The sequence below is a fragment of the Ceratina calcarata genome, unplaced genomic scaffold, assembly GCF_001652005.2.
Source record: "Ceratina calcarata isolate Rehan_Ccalc_2016 unplaced genomic scaffold, ASM165200v1 scaffold78, whole genome shotgun sequence".
NCBI lineage: Eukaryota > Metazoa > Arthropoda > Insecta > Hymenoptera > Apidae > Ceratina > Ceratina calcarata.
Window position 1 is genome coordinate 503,715 of NW_017179104.1, and position 16,906 is coordinate 520,620.

Consider the following 16,906-nt stretch of genomic DNA (forward strand, 5'->3'; position numbering starts at 1 on the left):
AGCTAAACGTTTCGTTTCGCATTAAGACTAAACCAGTAATTACAAAAAGCGCGAGCGTCTTTAAACTAATTAACAGCGAATCAAAGAAGAAGTGATGAAGGATCCCGCGACATAAGAACGATCCTGAGGAACAAGAATCGAAGCGTCGAGAAGAGAAAGAGAGAGAGAGAGAGAGAAAGGGGATCGGACTTATCTGCTGACAGTGTCGAAGCTCGAAGGTTCCAGTCGACTCTGCACAATCACTTACGACTGGTCTTGATTCGAGCGATCTGGCGAGAAAAAGAGAGGAAACGAAAATAAAGGAGAGGAAACAAGAGAGATAGAGAGAGAGAGAGTGATAATCGGTGTGTGTTCATTGAACACTGAATCGAATGGCACTGTGTGCACTCGCGTCTACGTGTCTACGTCCATGAGGAATCTAAGATCCTATCGTGAAATGCTCGCAGCGCGATATGACCACCGCCTATTGCTACTCGTCTTACCGGCAACTCTCTCCCTCTCTCTCTCTCTCTCTCCTCTCTCTCTACCTTCTCCCAATGATCGTTTTGTTATTCAGCGCGAGGATTTATCTCGATCGACGGTACATGCCCGCAGTGTGCTCCGTGTCTCTGATAAGAACCCATAAACGTCCCCTTAATTGCCGATAATAAAATCGCGGCGCTTCGTTCGCCGCAGTTTTGCATTTAAACTTTCTGAAAATCGCCCGGCTTAGAGACGGCCGCGTCGTATCGCGACGATGCGATTACGAGAACTGCTGCGAATTGAATAAATTTGAATTTTTACCAGAAAACTAATTACACGTATACATGACCGACGAGGAAACTGAATTTTTATCATTAACAGAATTTATTGGCCTCCGGCAGTAATTTTACTTTTACTTTCCGATGGTTTATAGTAAGGAAAATACATTATCTCGCGTAAAAACGCTGCACAACTTAACCGTGCGTAAAATATCCATGCAAATAACGAGCGGCAACTTCCAGGTGTGCCACACAGAAACTGTTGCTCAAACCGTAGCCAAGCTGATGATGACAAATCGTGCCACTTTACAGACAACATTCAGACAAACTGATTATCCGTGACGTCTACAAATCTGACCAGCACGCCGCAACATGGTTTTATCATCCGATCGGTTATACCCAGTCACCGATTATCGTTTTACCATTCGCCGAGGATTTATCTCGATGGTCGGAACATGCCACCGGCGGCCGCGCCGCTCGCGATAAGAAAGAGCTATGATAACAAGCCACTATTTGCCGGAGCAACACACGGTGTCACGCCGCTACCGTGGACCCCGCGCGTGCTCTCCTCCCTTTGTTTAACTTCTGCTCCGTTGCGAACGCAATCGCGACACCGTTATCGGCTTTTAAACCGTCATCGCGGCTGCGTGGGCGGATAATTAAATCGTACACGGAAATTATGCAATTCGAGTCGGCTCTCCGATGATGATAACAATACGAATTACTCAAACAGCCACGAAAATTGTAAATTAAGATACTATTTGAACCGATGAAGTTTCCTTTAAATACAGAGAATCAGTATAATCCTATAGAATTTTTTACTACGTTTTCTTCTAAGATTACGCTGGACCGTTATTACGGTTAGATATTATCTAGATTTCTGCCCGACAGCTCCCGCCGACTGAGAAACAGCGCGAGTAATTAATCAAAGACAATCAAACTCTGGGAGCGTCGTCCCGAGGCGACTCTCAGCAGGACTCGACTCGCTATCCGTCATCTCTCCTCCGTTAAATCCGGGAAAAAATGCGCGCGATCACTGAAGAAAATAAAACTAGAGCACGCGCTTCGCCTGAGACGAAAATCTCGCACGTCATCCGTGACTTTCTCCGGGAAAGTTCCACGAGATAACGATCTATGCTTCAGAAAAGCATAAAATAGTGAGATAATTTTAAATGTAAAGCCGATGTTTTGTTCGTGACGATTAATTGTACTTCGAAATAGACAACAAAGACGCCTCGTAATTACGACGCCAATAGAATTAATTAACTCCGCGAGATTCATCGAAATAATTGAAAATTAGAATACTGCTCCATTTATATCGGCAAGAATAATGGATCAGTTGTTCTCTTAACAATGCAAAGCCATTAGCACGCGTTTTAGTAATTTACTGTGAAACGTATTCGCCAATATCCACCGTCGAAAGGTTAAACAATGCAGCGCGATGGAAGCCGACGAGCGATCGTGTCAGAGAGCCACGCGGGTGAGACCCATATTAATTTCGATCGGCACGGAATGCAAACGAGCCGGCGACCTTCGTGCAAATTTCTAATTTCACTGCCCCGCTATATCTATATGCGAGGTGTATTACCGGCGGATCACTTTCGCACGGCCGCCGGTCCTTTTTACCGAATCGCTGCACGCCCCGCGTACGTAGGTACGCAAACAGCGTGACGTCACTTCTAGATCCGTGGGACGTTCGTGCTCGTATCCCCGATGTGACGCGTGACAAGTTTCCTTTATAACCGCGGGACGTTTCGAAAAGGGAGTCCAAAGGGGTCGCCGATGAAAGCCGCGACCGCGGCCACGACTACGAACGGCCAAGCGACCCAGGCCACGCTAATGCGCTCGTCAACTTTTACGAGATCGTGCCCCGGCTAACACGCTAGAAAGTAGACGGGCTTAATGCTCGCCCATATGACAAAACGCAAAAAGGAATACCGTGAATGCTCCTTTCCAAAATTATCCGACCGTCATTACCCGTTTTTTCCTATAGCTGTAACATCGATGATAACTTTCCAAATTTCGATTTATTTAAAAGGAAAGATTTTTCATATCTTGAAATTGCCACCACATAACCAGAAGTGCCATTTGAAACTTTCATTTATTAATTGATTTTACTTTATGTAATGATTGTTTAAATGCAGGAGCATGTTCACCCGATAAGCACTGTCTTATAATAAATGCATAAATTCTTCTAATTAAATGAATAAGTAATTACTTACTTCAAATGATACTATTTATTGACTTATCGCTTTAGCTCAGAACTTATTGATGTTTAGAACTGAATAATAGCTTTGGAGCCTGTCTAAAATAGATCAGAGTGCCTTCGAGCATCCGCAAGATTCCTCAGGGTGTTTCGTACCTCCGGACATCCCGAGCCGCAACCGAACGCGTAGGCTAGAGTCTACTAGAGCCACAACAGGTCGGTCAGCTATGCACGCGTATATGGTATCCACGCACGATCGGAATTTTCCGATAGCCACCAAGAGGCGATTTATGGACGCGCGAGAAAACGGACACCGAGCCGTTATACGCAGCCTCGACTCAGGCAGCCTGGAAAGGGGAGGCCTCAACGTTCAAAGTCGATGCTCAATATCTGCTTGCATTATATCGCTGCCAGCTGCGGTTGCGAATCGATGGGGTGCCTCGCTAAGGACTGCCTTCAACGATTCTCCACAGATCCACGGGACTCAGATTTGCAAAATGAGACTGTTAAACCGCGTTTAAGGAGTTCCCCGAGAACCGGCAAAATCTTAATGCGACGATAATGGCTCAAGTAATTTAAAACACGGAAAATGTTACCGAGAATTGTAACGAGGACAGTTGTATTAATTTTCATGCCATTTCGTACTCTGCTAATATGGTATTACACTCGTAATCATAAAAACGTTTCCCCTTCTCAAACAATTTCTAAACTCCAAAAAAATAACAGCTGACGTATCGAATGTTTTTACGCTACTCAATTTAGACAAATTAGTGAGAAAGTATTCTCGCGGCGATTTTCAGCTACGCAGACGGCGACGATTACGACTGTAAGACAACGATGCCCCGGAGCAAGGACCATGGGTTGTGACCCCAATCGTGTACGAACTATTTTGCGCAGGTGTACGTGGTCATTAATCCAGAAATGGAAGTGAATGCGGGTCCAAATGCTAGCCAGCAACGGTTCGTGTTGTCACGCATTTCTGCTTGCCTCCTTCTTTTCTTGCCCTGCGCTTTTATCCAGCGTGATTCGAATAAACAAAAACGGGCACAATATCTGCTTGCATTATATCGCTGCCAGCTGCGGTTGCGAATCGATGGGGTGCCTCGCTAAGGACTGCCTTCAACGATTCTCCACAGATCCACGGGACTCAGATTTGCAAAATGAGACTGTTAAACCGCGTTTAAGGAGTTCCCCGAGAACCGGCAAAATCTTAATGCGACGATAATGGCTCAAGTAATTTAAAACACGGAAAATGTTACCGAGAATTGTAACGAGGACAGTTGTATTAATTTTCATGCCATTTCGTACTCTGCTAATATGGTATTACACTCGTAATCATAAAAACGTTTCCCCTTCTCAAACAATTTCTAAACTCCAAAAAAATAACAGCTGACGTATCGAATGTTTTTACGCTACTCAATTTAGACAAATTAGTGAGAAAGTATTCTCGCGGCGATTTTCAGCTACGCAGACGGCGACGATTACGACTGTAAGACAACGATGCCCCGGAGCAAGGACCATGGGTTGTGACCCCAATCGTGTACGAACTATTTTGCGCAGGTGTACGTGGTCATTAATCCAGAAATGGAAGTGAATGCGGGTCCAAATGCTAGCCAGCAACGGTTCGTGTTGTCACGCATTTCTGCTTGCCTCCTTCTTTTCTTGCCCTGCGCTTTTATCCAGCGTGATTCGAATAAACAAAAACGGGCAACGGGCCCGCGCGCGATTTCGCGGTTCCAACGCGGTGTAAACATGTCCGCATTTTATAAGTTTTTATCGTTCATTATAAAATCGTTAGATCTCTGCGCGACCCATTAAGATTGTGGAATTAGACGTGTCTGCGAATTGATTTCTCAATTCCGGGTGTGATATGTCGGAGACGATTCCTCGTATGCTACTTTCGTTGCACGCATTTATAAGACGAATTAGCAGATAAAAAAAACTAATTACTAACAAGAATTTTGAATCGCAATGTTAAACTTGCAAAGCTGAAAGCCGTATTCCAAGCCGCACAGCTGACCAGGAGTTGTCCAAGGGAAATTAGCATGAAGCGTACGGCTGAGAGCCACGATGGAACGGTCGAAGCGCGTTTATCGTTGTACAAATAGAGCTCGGTTAATCGGTAGCGTTAGCAAGGACGCGAGCCAGCGGCTGCGTAGCCTTGGCTCGTTCGTAAAACGGTCGACGCGAGGCGAATCGGTTTTCCATAGAATGGCCGGTGGGGTCGGCGGGCTCGTCCGCGCGTGGTATGCAGAAAAAAGTCGAACATAATTAACCCATAAAGCAAGCGCAATCGCGGCGGATCTCCGCGGTTTTATCCATAAGCGAGAGAGACCGGCGACTCTCGAGGCTCGACCAGTTCCACGGTGCCGCGAGACTATTAGGCTCTCGCGTACGCGTATGCGCGATCGTGTGTGCACCTGCACGGGCGCGTGCATAGGGAGACAGGCGATAGCCGATAGAGGTGCTTTCCTTCGCCTTCAGTTCATAATATGCAATTCTACGGTGCCGCGAGTGTTGGAATTTTAAACGCGCCGGCTCGTATGCGCCGTCCCATTGTGGCTAGGCGTTAACTGCGCTCGCAAGCCGACCCCTCGCTATCCGAGAACTATGTCGGTGACGTATTGGGTATTTCGCGAATGTTGAATTAAGTGTTTGTTGCGAGCGTGTCTCGTTTATAGACGTTCGCTAGTTTTAGTAAGCTCGGTTACAGTAAGTACCGAATGTAAGCGAGACGTTAAAATATGCATACTTATAGAAATTGCTCTTTCATATTAAGACCCTCGGAAGAAATCGCTGTCGCGCGATTCTCGTTCTTAGGTACGAAACGGATTTTCGCAATGCGACGTAAATAATAAATGCACGGAGAAAGTTGGTACTCACCGGTAGATACGGAGAGCGGCGGCGGTGTAGGCGTCATCGAAGGTGAAGGGATTCTTCTAGCCGCGGCGGTAATTATAGCCGCCGGACTGTACCGAGGCACCTGCAACACCACGGGAGTTTTCACGGACAGGTCCACTGGTTCCAGCTGCACCGGCGGTCCCGCCGCCTGAAACAGGAACAAAACGCATTCGTTAATGGGCGTCAGCCAACAATCAATTTCGCGAAACGAGCCACCCCTTCGGCACGATATAATAATAAAACGCCGGTTGCCCCGGACGTTGACCCGGTAAATTTGCCGATTACCTCACCGTGTAATCAGAAATTCTTGTGCGCCAAGTATGAATTACAAGCGGCGTATCCTATCTCGTTAGAATATCTAATTTGTTTTAATACGGTGTGATCTCAATTGAGAAGATAAAGAATTCAACACGAGTTAATACAGTCTGTTTGAATTAGAAGAGAATTTTAACGCGATGCGAAATAATGAATTGAAAAGAGTACTTTTGTTCAAAGCTTTCAATTTGAAATGTACGGCCGAAGGGTAAGTAAGTAAGTATCGTGCTCGAATGATCGAGAGCGGCCGATCTGAAATCCCTTCGAGGGAGTGAGCTCGATAAATCGATAGCCAAAGGTACAGTACTACCTTCGTACCTAGCTTATCTGCCAGAGCAGAGCCCGATGCTGGTAGCAGGCCCAAGTGCTTTCGCGCAATTAGCATAACTAGCGTTGCTATTGACGTGGACTAATCACGACCAGTTCCCACGAGATCCGAGTGACCCGAGAGCTGCCCACTGTCTATACCACCGATTCTATTCCCTACTCTGATCGTCTTCAATTGCACGACGATCGATGCACGATATGACGAACGAGCCACGAAATCACAGCCAGCGTATGAGTAAAACTGTTATTCGAGTACGCGTAATTAATCGGAAGACACGTCCGAGCGCGGCGCGGCCCACCGAGGTACTGAGCCGGTATTTGGTGACGCTCGGCAACGCCCTTCAAGCCGGTCAAAACTGCGATAAGAATTTATGCTTGGATAGCTTCGAGCCTAGCTTCGAGGTCATACGTTCGACAAATTAAGAAGATAAACACAAGAAGAAGCAGATAAGCATCAACCTGCGTAAAATCCAGCTAAACGATGTTGTCTTTTGATTGATTCAGCAGTTTTAGAGTACTGATAATAATCTAAAGCAATGTTCATAATGCCTTATTTATATCTAATACTTATTTATATCCAATAACTGTTAATATTTCAATCTTTCATCATTGTTTTTTTATTTTATTAAACATTTAAGGGCTCGTACAATCTTAATGCGTTTGTAGTTTGTTTTGACGTTGCAAAACGTTAGAGTTGATGTATCGGGTGTGAAACAAAATCAAAAGACGACTGGTAGCGTCAGGGTTATGGTAATTTAAGGGAAAACGTAATTTCACAGGAATCGACTCGTCGATTTGTCTTCGTTACGTTTTTGTAAATCGAGTAATTATAAGATCATCGTCGACGTTCGCCCGGTCGCACTTAATTACTTGCGCGGTTTCCCATCCGTTTGCCGAGATTTATAACCGTGCCACACGCGAGAACGACATCGGACATAAAATTGCGTTCGAATCTTTCGTCGTGATCGTTATTACCGCCGATTAATCTCCCGAATCAGGCGAGAGGATCGAAATAATGAATAACTCTTTCCTTAAGAATTTGTACAATATGATTACACCGACTGATGAACACATATTGTCGCAAATATAATTTGAGAATTAATTAACAAATTGCCCCTTTATTATTGTGTTATATTTCGCATGATTCAAAATCGTGAAGGAGTTAAAATTTTGTATCGCGGTGCTACCTGCTTCGACGTGACAGAAGAAATCTCCGGTTGAAAAAAACAGTCGTTTCGTATTCGTTACCTATTCGTAACTACATACTAACTGTGTCTGTGTTACATCGGATTTACAAAAGAGTCGCAGGTACGGAAGGCCAGATTTACAGCAAGGAACGGTGCTCCGACCACCGAGAGAGCGCGATTGTTTCCAGGTAATGTCTTGACGAAACGTGGGAATGCTCGAGCATATGCAGGTATATCGACAATGAAAACCGACCGTCCTCCGCCCCCGCCTTCCGATTCGATACAGCCTCGAACGAACGGTATCGCGTCGTGCGACACGATACACGGCTAATAACGTAACCTGGTTGACAACTGGATGAAGTGGTAACGTTACGCGGTTAACAAATCGTGGACATGTCTCCATACGTGTCGCGGGAAAACGAGATGAATTCGTTTTCACAAAAATTGTAGAATTATTTCAAATCAAAACCGAAGGGAAGTTTGGTTCTCTTTACAAACCGACCATTAATCGTTGGTTGAATTGTAAAGAGCAATGAATGAGTGCATTTCAGTGCATCCGGTGAGTTACAAGAATAATTCGACGGTGAATCGCGATGGATTTGGTAAAACGCGATTAAAAATTAAATTATGGCTGATCCTTCTGATGACTAAAAGTAGAATGGTACATCCGGAGGAAGAGCACATGCCAATCACTATTATTTATTAATGAATCTACTATGTGTTATATTATTTCTGTTCCTCCATCGACATAATTGAACTTCATTTTTCCGATACGAAAAATACATAATCCCAGATGAGCATTGATTCGTTCGGGTCTATAATTCAAGGTTCGTAATCACGAATCGTGTCTAGAATTACAGAAACTTGCGAAACCAAACAGCTGGCGGCATGTCGTTTTAAAAAACAGATTACTCGTCACGCGCAACATGCCCATGGCACGGCGGCGTTCTCGTTTTCAGGAAACTCGTCGTTACTCGTTATTTGTTATTCATGACCAGGGACCGAAGTCTAGCCGTATCCAAGTTTCGGCCACGGCAATGAAAACGTAATAATATGCGCATCACGGCGCACTGAGACATGGCTATCCTTGCAATCCCATGATTCTAATTAAATGACTCCGACGCAGGATGATTGATACTATATAGACTCTACGAGATGCTAAAATTATCAAGTGAATATTATAACGGTTAATAATATTATAACGGTTAAGAGACTTTTATTCGTAAATATGTTAACAAAGGTGTTGGATGATGCGTATTGAAAAAATTATAACTATTCGGTAGCTCGATCCCTCGACCCCCTGTCTAACTCAGGCTTGTTCTCCTGATAAAAATGGAGGGCCACTAGATGTTTAAGTCAGCCCTTTCAAGTCGACTTATCATATTTCCTAGAAATGATTGAAACGTCGCCACTCCTCTCTTCGTAATTATTGCCGACAGACACCGATGGGAATTCGTTTGCTAGGATTTGTCTCAATGCAAGGTCTACGAAAAATAAATGGAACGATAGCGGTTATACCGTTCTACGAATGAAATCAGACGACGTATTAAATCTGCGATGACTAATGAAAGACCGGGTAAACTGTTCTTAATGATGTCGGTGGTTTCGAGGTATGCATATGTATATTGTACAGCGAGGAACAGATGTATATACGGAATATTATACATACGTATATACATATGTTCCCACAGTAGCAACTGGTAATGAGGATACAGCGTTCATCAATCATTCGTTAGGCAATTCGCGGGGCGAACGACTCCCGACGGAATTAATTTAATTACTACAAATGTTTTGCGGTAAAAATGGCGGACGATCGATATATCGTCGGCCCGGAGATCCACCGTTCGGCGGTAATTTATGCAAGAGCAGCCGTCAGAATTCGAGCGCTCCTCTGGCTCGTCGATCATGGAAGATAGAAACGGACGAACATGTTATCGTGAGACGTTGCTAGATCGGTTAAACGTAATTAAGGAAATTTAATATGGATAATAAATATAATAATACGTTGGCGAGCGGTGATCGATAACTTTTAATGAGCCGTCGTCTTAAGAAATTGATACAGGTCCCTTCATCTGTCAGCTCTGGTGTAGACGTGTGCATGTGTCCGTGTGCCGGAGTAGCCGGGAAAAAATAAAGAACGAATAGTCTCGCCGAGTCGGCAGCTCGCTGCTTAGTTAAGCGGGTAATTAAGTGTTGCACAACGTGCGGAAGCGTGTAACGTCTTCTGTAACGTATCTTTAGGAATAAAAATTCCGCGACTTCGAGCGTAGATAAATCTGATTTATCTCGCCTCGTTCCATGTTTCCAATTCGATTTTCATTTCCTAAGGAAGATACCTCCGACCCTTGACATTTGAATTCTCCGGGCGAGTCCCACAATTTGACATAGTTGAGATTAGAATCGTGGACGGGAGATTCGCGGGAAAAATCGATGGATCGGCGACGGATAACGGGCTGCCGTTAAAGAATCGACGGAGTTTCGGGGTCGAGCACGAGGAATAAATTAACTCGACGATTCCCGGTGTTCCCGTCCGAGCGGTTCACGGTTGAGCTTGTGCACAACCAGCTGGCTTATGGCTGTCTTTGGGATTATCGACAAGATCTACCGTGGCCGAAGTAACTACGAGTTATTACCGAGATAGGCCCATTATATATTATACACGGTTTTCTTTTTATTGCGATCGCCTCTCGCCGTACGCGTCGCGCCGCGCCTCGCCGCGCTCTGCGGCGAGCTCGACGGGCGCGAGATTAGGTTAACAGCCGATGTAGACATTACAGGAGATAGGGTGTTTATAGAGCAATTTTTAAGGCGATGAATTGGCCCGTGCAACGATCGATCTCTAGTCTTGAACGTCAAATTAGATTTCCTCGTGGTTTCTCATCCGACAAGGCTTCATAAAAACTATGAATATTGCGAATTCTATTATAACCAATTTCATGAAACGCATGAATCCAACTATGCTCGTCTATGGATGAATTAATAAAGACTAGAAAGCAACGGCCATCAACAAGTTTATCAAGAATAAAAACCGACGCATTCCATAAGAACGGCTGAATTGATTGGTTGAAAACGGCGCCGATCGAATTATGCAAAACGTATGGCTGTTGCCCGGCTTCTTTTTACCCCGAAGAGCGACGAGTACCTGTAGATAGGTAGGTGATCCAGGCGGCGAGTTGATACACGTCTGAACGGCAGAACTGTCTTCATTAAAGTTCTGCGCGTAGTGGCGGCGGCGGCGGCGGATAAATCAGTTCGCTGCCCGGTGTAAGTTGTCTGGGGCTAATCGAGGCTGACCAAATTAACCAGCGGCGGATGGTGCACGCGAACCTTTGGAACGCGGCATTATCCTTATTTACCGAGTGACCGCCGAGCCACCTTTCCTGCTCCGCTTCTTTCGCGTCGCCTCGACCCTCTCACGAGAACCACGCCGAACGTATGTATTTCCCCGCGACAATTTATTAACCTCGCTGACAACGAAATTCGCATCCTCGTTTGTACCGCGCGAGTTATTCGACGTAGCCGCGAAACAAATTGCAGCGACGCGTTATTGTTTGGAATACTGTAATAAATTCTTTAGCTAACTCCTCCTTCCGCGCTTTTAATATTTAATCGTACAACTGGTTATTCAATTAATGTAATGGAAACTTGTTTTTTCTCATTAAAGTGTCCAATAAACATCTCCAAGTAATCTGAAATTCTGTTCGCGAATTCCGGACGAAAGTCGCGTCTCGCATTTTGACGACGTGAAAACAAATTAAAGTCACTGTTCCGCGAAACGGAATTGTACATCGTCGAGCGCGGGCTATCGTTATGGGGGCTACGGTCCTTTTTACGAAACTGTCAATCGCGTTCGAACACGGAACCACTTCGGACGGCTCAATTCGAGACCCGGGAATGTTTATGACGCCGGTCGCTCGTCCCCTTATTTGGGATGACCGATGCTCGTTAACCGGCTGCGACGAAATAAAAGCGAGGAACGCGAATCGATGGAAGCGCTAATTCGGGGAAGGGAGCATCGTTCGCCTCGCGTTACAACCGTGCTTTCCTCTCGTCCCGATTTCCATCGGTAGACGACCCTTTTTCTCACCTTCGTACCATTCTTTTCGACGATCATTTAGTTTTTACAGCAACGTCCGCAACCGGTCGGCCCGCTGGCTTCAGCCTTTTGCGATCGGTTCGAATTCAATTAGGAGGTCGTGCAACTCGCGCCGGTAGTCGTTGTAAACATAATACGGTTACCCAAAACGATTCCCAACTTATTTAACAAGCACACATACAAAAATTAAATTTTCCGAGATGGAACATGAAATATAAGAATTTCTTCTATCGATCGAAGTAACAAGTTTCAGAAAAAAGATTCTGCGATAAACTGCAAAATTATTTAAGATGTAGAATAAAAGGCATGCAAAAGCAAGAATTATAGGACATGTAGACAGTTGCAAAAATTGTTTATGACTGAGGAAAGTAGGTCGAACAATTTTATAAACCTTACTCCTCTGTAAATATCATTTTTCTAAAAGTTCATTACCTCAAATATTGGACACAACTTTTTATTACGTGTCTTAAACTTTTGGCATAGATCATACGGTTCATACAACCTTAAACAGTCACGTTCTATATCATTGTGTCACAGTTCGTGAAAATTTGAAACCTTTTGGTTAATTTAAAGTCAAACTATCAATGTTGGATAGACGAAAAATACTCATAGCAATTATACTGTATCATGAAAATGTAATTATTGCATGTATGCATGGCAAGTAGGTTTGAGATCGTCTCGGATACACAGTATATACAACTAGGATTTTTTTCACAGCATTAACAATTGAACGATTTTAATCGCAAATAGAAGTTGTTTATCTTTCGGTGTCCTTTAGCTCACTGTGCAACGCGAGTGTTGCTTTTACAAAAATCACATGAACACGCTAACTTTCATCCTGTACATTATGTAAGAAATTGTATTTTTTTTAATCATTTTTCTAAAAGTTCATTGCCTCAAATATTGGACACAACTTTTTATTACGTGTCTTAAACTTTTGGCATAGATCTTACGGTTCATACAACCTTAAACAGTCACGTTCTATATCATTGTGTCACAGTTCGTGAAAATTTGAAACCTTTTGGTTAATTTAAAGTCAAACTATCAATGTTGGATAGACGAAAAATACTCATAGCAATTATACTGTATCATGAAAATGTAATTATTGCATGTATGCATGGCAAGTAGGTTTGAGATCGTCTCGGATACACAGTATATACAACTAGGATTTTTTTCACAGCATTAACAATTGAACGATTTTAATCGCAAATAGAAGTTGTTTATCTTTCGGTGTCCTTTAGCTCACTGTGCAACGCGAGTGTTGCTTTTACAAAAATCACATGAACACGCTAACTTTCATCCTGTACATTATGTAAGAAATTGTATTTTTTTTCCTCTTCCCCTAAGCTAGGTTGTAAGTAAGATGGACCACGTTTTCTACCTTTCACCGAGCGATTCCTGATAAATAATTTATTCGCGATAGGCACCGCGGCGCGCCGACCGTTCTCTACCCTAATCCCGGATTCCTAAAAATACGTCCAAGGATCCGGCACGTTGTTACCTCGAAAATGGTCTGCTCGCGGTGAAACGCAATGCACGTTCTCGCGAGTGAGGCAACAGACGCCGGCGACCGTTCCTGGCCGATGTCAAACAGAACCACGAAAACGAACCGCAAAGAATAACGAGAAATCAAAAATCCCGAGCACGTTTCGCGATACGAGACACGCCTCGTGACAACATCGCTTGATCTCCGGTCTCATGAGAGCAGGAATAAGACGATGTATACCCAAACTCAACCACGTGGATAACCAGCAGAAAAAGGAAATGCGTTATTATCTATGCATTATTATATATGATAAAAACAGATGGAAAAACGAAAAGGAATTCAAAATGCAAATTAGAGTCTCAGAATGTTTTTAAATATACATTTCATTCTATTTTTTATTAATCAACGAGAAATATGAAAAGGCACACCTTCTCATATTCGCTGTCACCTTCTATTGACGGTATCAAAATACTCTTCTTTAGCTTTTCACCCTTTCCCGTTGCTGGATGCACCTTCTCTCACGGAATTCACTGGCTTATCGCACTCCTCGTAAAGATGTCATTGATTATACGCACCGTACGCGCGCCAAGATATAACGCCTAGTGTGAATATACGGTGCAATAAAGATGCCTGCGTCCAGCATAGGCGAGTGTATTATACATGAACACGCGCGCGCGGTACGGTAAATACAGTACGTGCATTTGTAAGCGGTTACGTGCCATGCGATTGCAGCAGCGTGTTGGTGAAAGTCGCGACGGGGATGCACCGAGGGGAATCGCGTTGCGGTTGTTTAGGTCGACGCATCCAACTAATTGCCCGATGCTGTCTCTGCGGATTCACCAAGACCCAATGGAAGTCAAACTTCAGCTTTTAAATGAAGTAAAGAGAATTTATATAGACTGTTGTACAGTATATTAAAAATTAAGGACAACTGAATAGATTCTATGTGTCGCTTAAATAATTCAGATACCAGCAGATGAGTATTTCAAATTTCATAAACATTTTCCTTTAAAAACTCAACACGCAACACGTGTCACTGGCTAACTATCTCAACCTTCGAGCACAGTATATCATTCTTTCCGTGTCTCGACGCTAATTACTATCGCTCTCGGCTCACAAGCAGAGTAATCACCGTCAAAGATTTGCGCGAGACGGACGGGGGGGTGGTGGTTCTTCGCACCCTCTTCATTTTCGAAGCGGTAGAGCACGTCGTGGATGCACGCTGCTGCCCGCTGCACAAACGGGGTTTCGCCATCTCAGTTTTGCCATTCGTCTAGCCGCTTAAAGATGTCATTGATTAAACGAGCAGGAAGCGTCGAACGGAATACCTGCGTGCGCGTTTCTCACCCACACACGCGGCCGTCCTTCGGTTCGTTTGTTCGCGCGGGCAACGCATTATGGCACGCCGCAACGTAAGCCAGTATGAATGGCCATGGCCCCTGGTCCCGGGAGATGCGGCTGGGCGTGTACCCGGACCCTTTTGTGCGCCACGGTTCTACCTGTATATACCTCGTGGCATACCAGATTCATCTGCGGAAAGAAGAATATCGAGCTCTCGGCCTCGAAATCAGTCACGCTCGAGCCGCTCGTTGCGAACCGGTCACTTTATTCACCGTGCAATCCGCCTTTTAATTCGATAATAGTTCCTTCGGTAGAAGCATTTTTATGAATTTAAAAAAATCATTTTGCCACTCATAATTATAAAATTGATGTGGGAGTCGATTCAAATGATCTATGGTGTTTAAGAAATTCTTACCCGCGATAGTCATATCAAGTCAAGAAGATTTTAATCATCGTCATCGTATCTACGCATCGTAAACTGCGCGACTAATTATTGGTTCATTAACGGTACCACGTACGGTTTATTGATTTTAACAACCGTGCGAAAATGGAAGTCTTCGTTGGACCGCGAGAATGTATTGGTAAAATAGCTTCCCCGTTGTCTACGACGGCCGTTCCTCGATCTTTCCACCGATAGATTCAACGGGACGACAAATCTGATTGCAAGTCATTCGATCTACCGTTCGAAGGCGGTCTCCTATCGTGGTAGCCGATACTGACGATCGACCGGATAATCGATAATGGGGACCAGCAGCCACATCGACTGCAAATGGTAAATTCCCCATGAAATTAGCCGAACCGTTGGCTACTTTCTTCTATAAACCGATCCTGATTTACAATCGAACATTCACTTACGTGAATAAAAATCAACAGGTATTCACGTATTTGATAAAACTTAAATCTGTTCAAAAATTCAAAATTTTAATGATTTTCGTAAGAACCATTTTTATTACCAAAAGTTTCTTTAACAAATTAAATATAATTACATTGATGTAAATAATGTTACGTTTCTGAATAATACATGTTACATTGGCCGAACGTGTAAGAGTATTCAATCTCGAGGTCTAAAGATCGTCGAATATGTAATGCGCATTCGTAAAAGAAATTACATCGATTCATTTGATCGCGACTCTAGAGACACGAGCGTATCGCGTTGATAAATCGACGCGGCATCGACTATCCATCAGGCCAATTTCCTTCCCCGGAATGATTAAGTGACCATCAGGGGATATCATGGAAATAGATTTCCGTTCGTCGGCCGCGGACGGATGGGGAAAGGAGGGGCCGCGTTTGAAAGTAAAAATGCGACGATGCGTGGCCAAGGCACGATACGATACGACATTAAAGGCACGATCAATAACCTGGCCGCTCTTTAATGAGTCGGCCTTAAATGCGCCACGATCGAGGCGCGATTGTCATTAAAGAGCTGCAGAAGACGGTGGGAAAATGCGTTAGCATCGAAAGCTCAATCGATTTCCTCCGATATCCTTATTACCTTTAAGTGTCAGGGCCATTTTCAGATGCAGTACGAGCGTAATTAAAACACGATTAAATGGAAGGTGAACGTAAGGAATAATCAGAAATCTAAATGTTAGAATAATTGAAAAAGTAAATTCTTACAATTGGCATAATATAATTGTGGGAACGAGAGTTACGTGCGTGTGAGCGGCCACGTGTCGTTAGGCTACTCGTGGAGGACCCGCTGAGGCCGGTGATTTAAAGTTATCATTATCATTGATCGTCCGAACGATTTCGAACTGTTATATTTACAATATATATTATATTCTTGGACGATTGCGAGTCGTTGGGACTCCATACGTCTCGTTGACGGCAACAGTGTGACATGATTTGGTCGGTTACAAATATAAGAAGTGCGTGTAGAGTCGAGTGTGTGCGATGTGTGAATGCGAAGTCGTTCGAGGAGTGAATTGCTGAGCGAACTAGAACGACGATGGGTCGTCGCAATACGATTTAATAAAGACACATACTTCTTAAAGAGCATTCTGATCATTTCCTTTAGTGGAAAGAAGGAGGATACCCTACGATTCCTTTCCCATATAATTAACAAGAATAAGGAAACTTTCATAGCAGCAGTTTGTCAAAATAAATAATTTCTTTTATACTCAAAGTGTTACAAGAATTATGATTGATGGTCCACTTAGTTTTGAACAGGCCAAGGAATTTCAGCAGCACACTTTCTCCTCTTTCATTCTTTTTCTCCCATGTAAATCGTCGACCATTCACGGAACTTAATCAACGCCCGGCGACGAGTCCACGGGGACAATAATCTCGTTATACGGGAAGAAT

The 16,906-nt window shown here is 43.9% G+C and overlaps 1 protein-coding gene across 1 annotated transcript in view; it reads right to left on the reverse strand.

The window, feature by feature from the left end:
- LOC108630503 (zinc finger and SCAN domain-containing protein 26) overlaps positions 1–16,906 on the reverse strand; it is a 334,222-nt gene that overhangs the window by 189,448 nt on the left and 127,868 nt on the right. Inside the window, exon 4 of the mRNA XM_018033841.2 lies at positions 5,830–5,995. Within this exon, the coding sequence (XP_017889330.1) occupies positions 5,830–5,995 (166 nt within the window). The remainder of the gene's footprint in view (positions 1–5,829; positions 5,996–16,906) is intronic.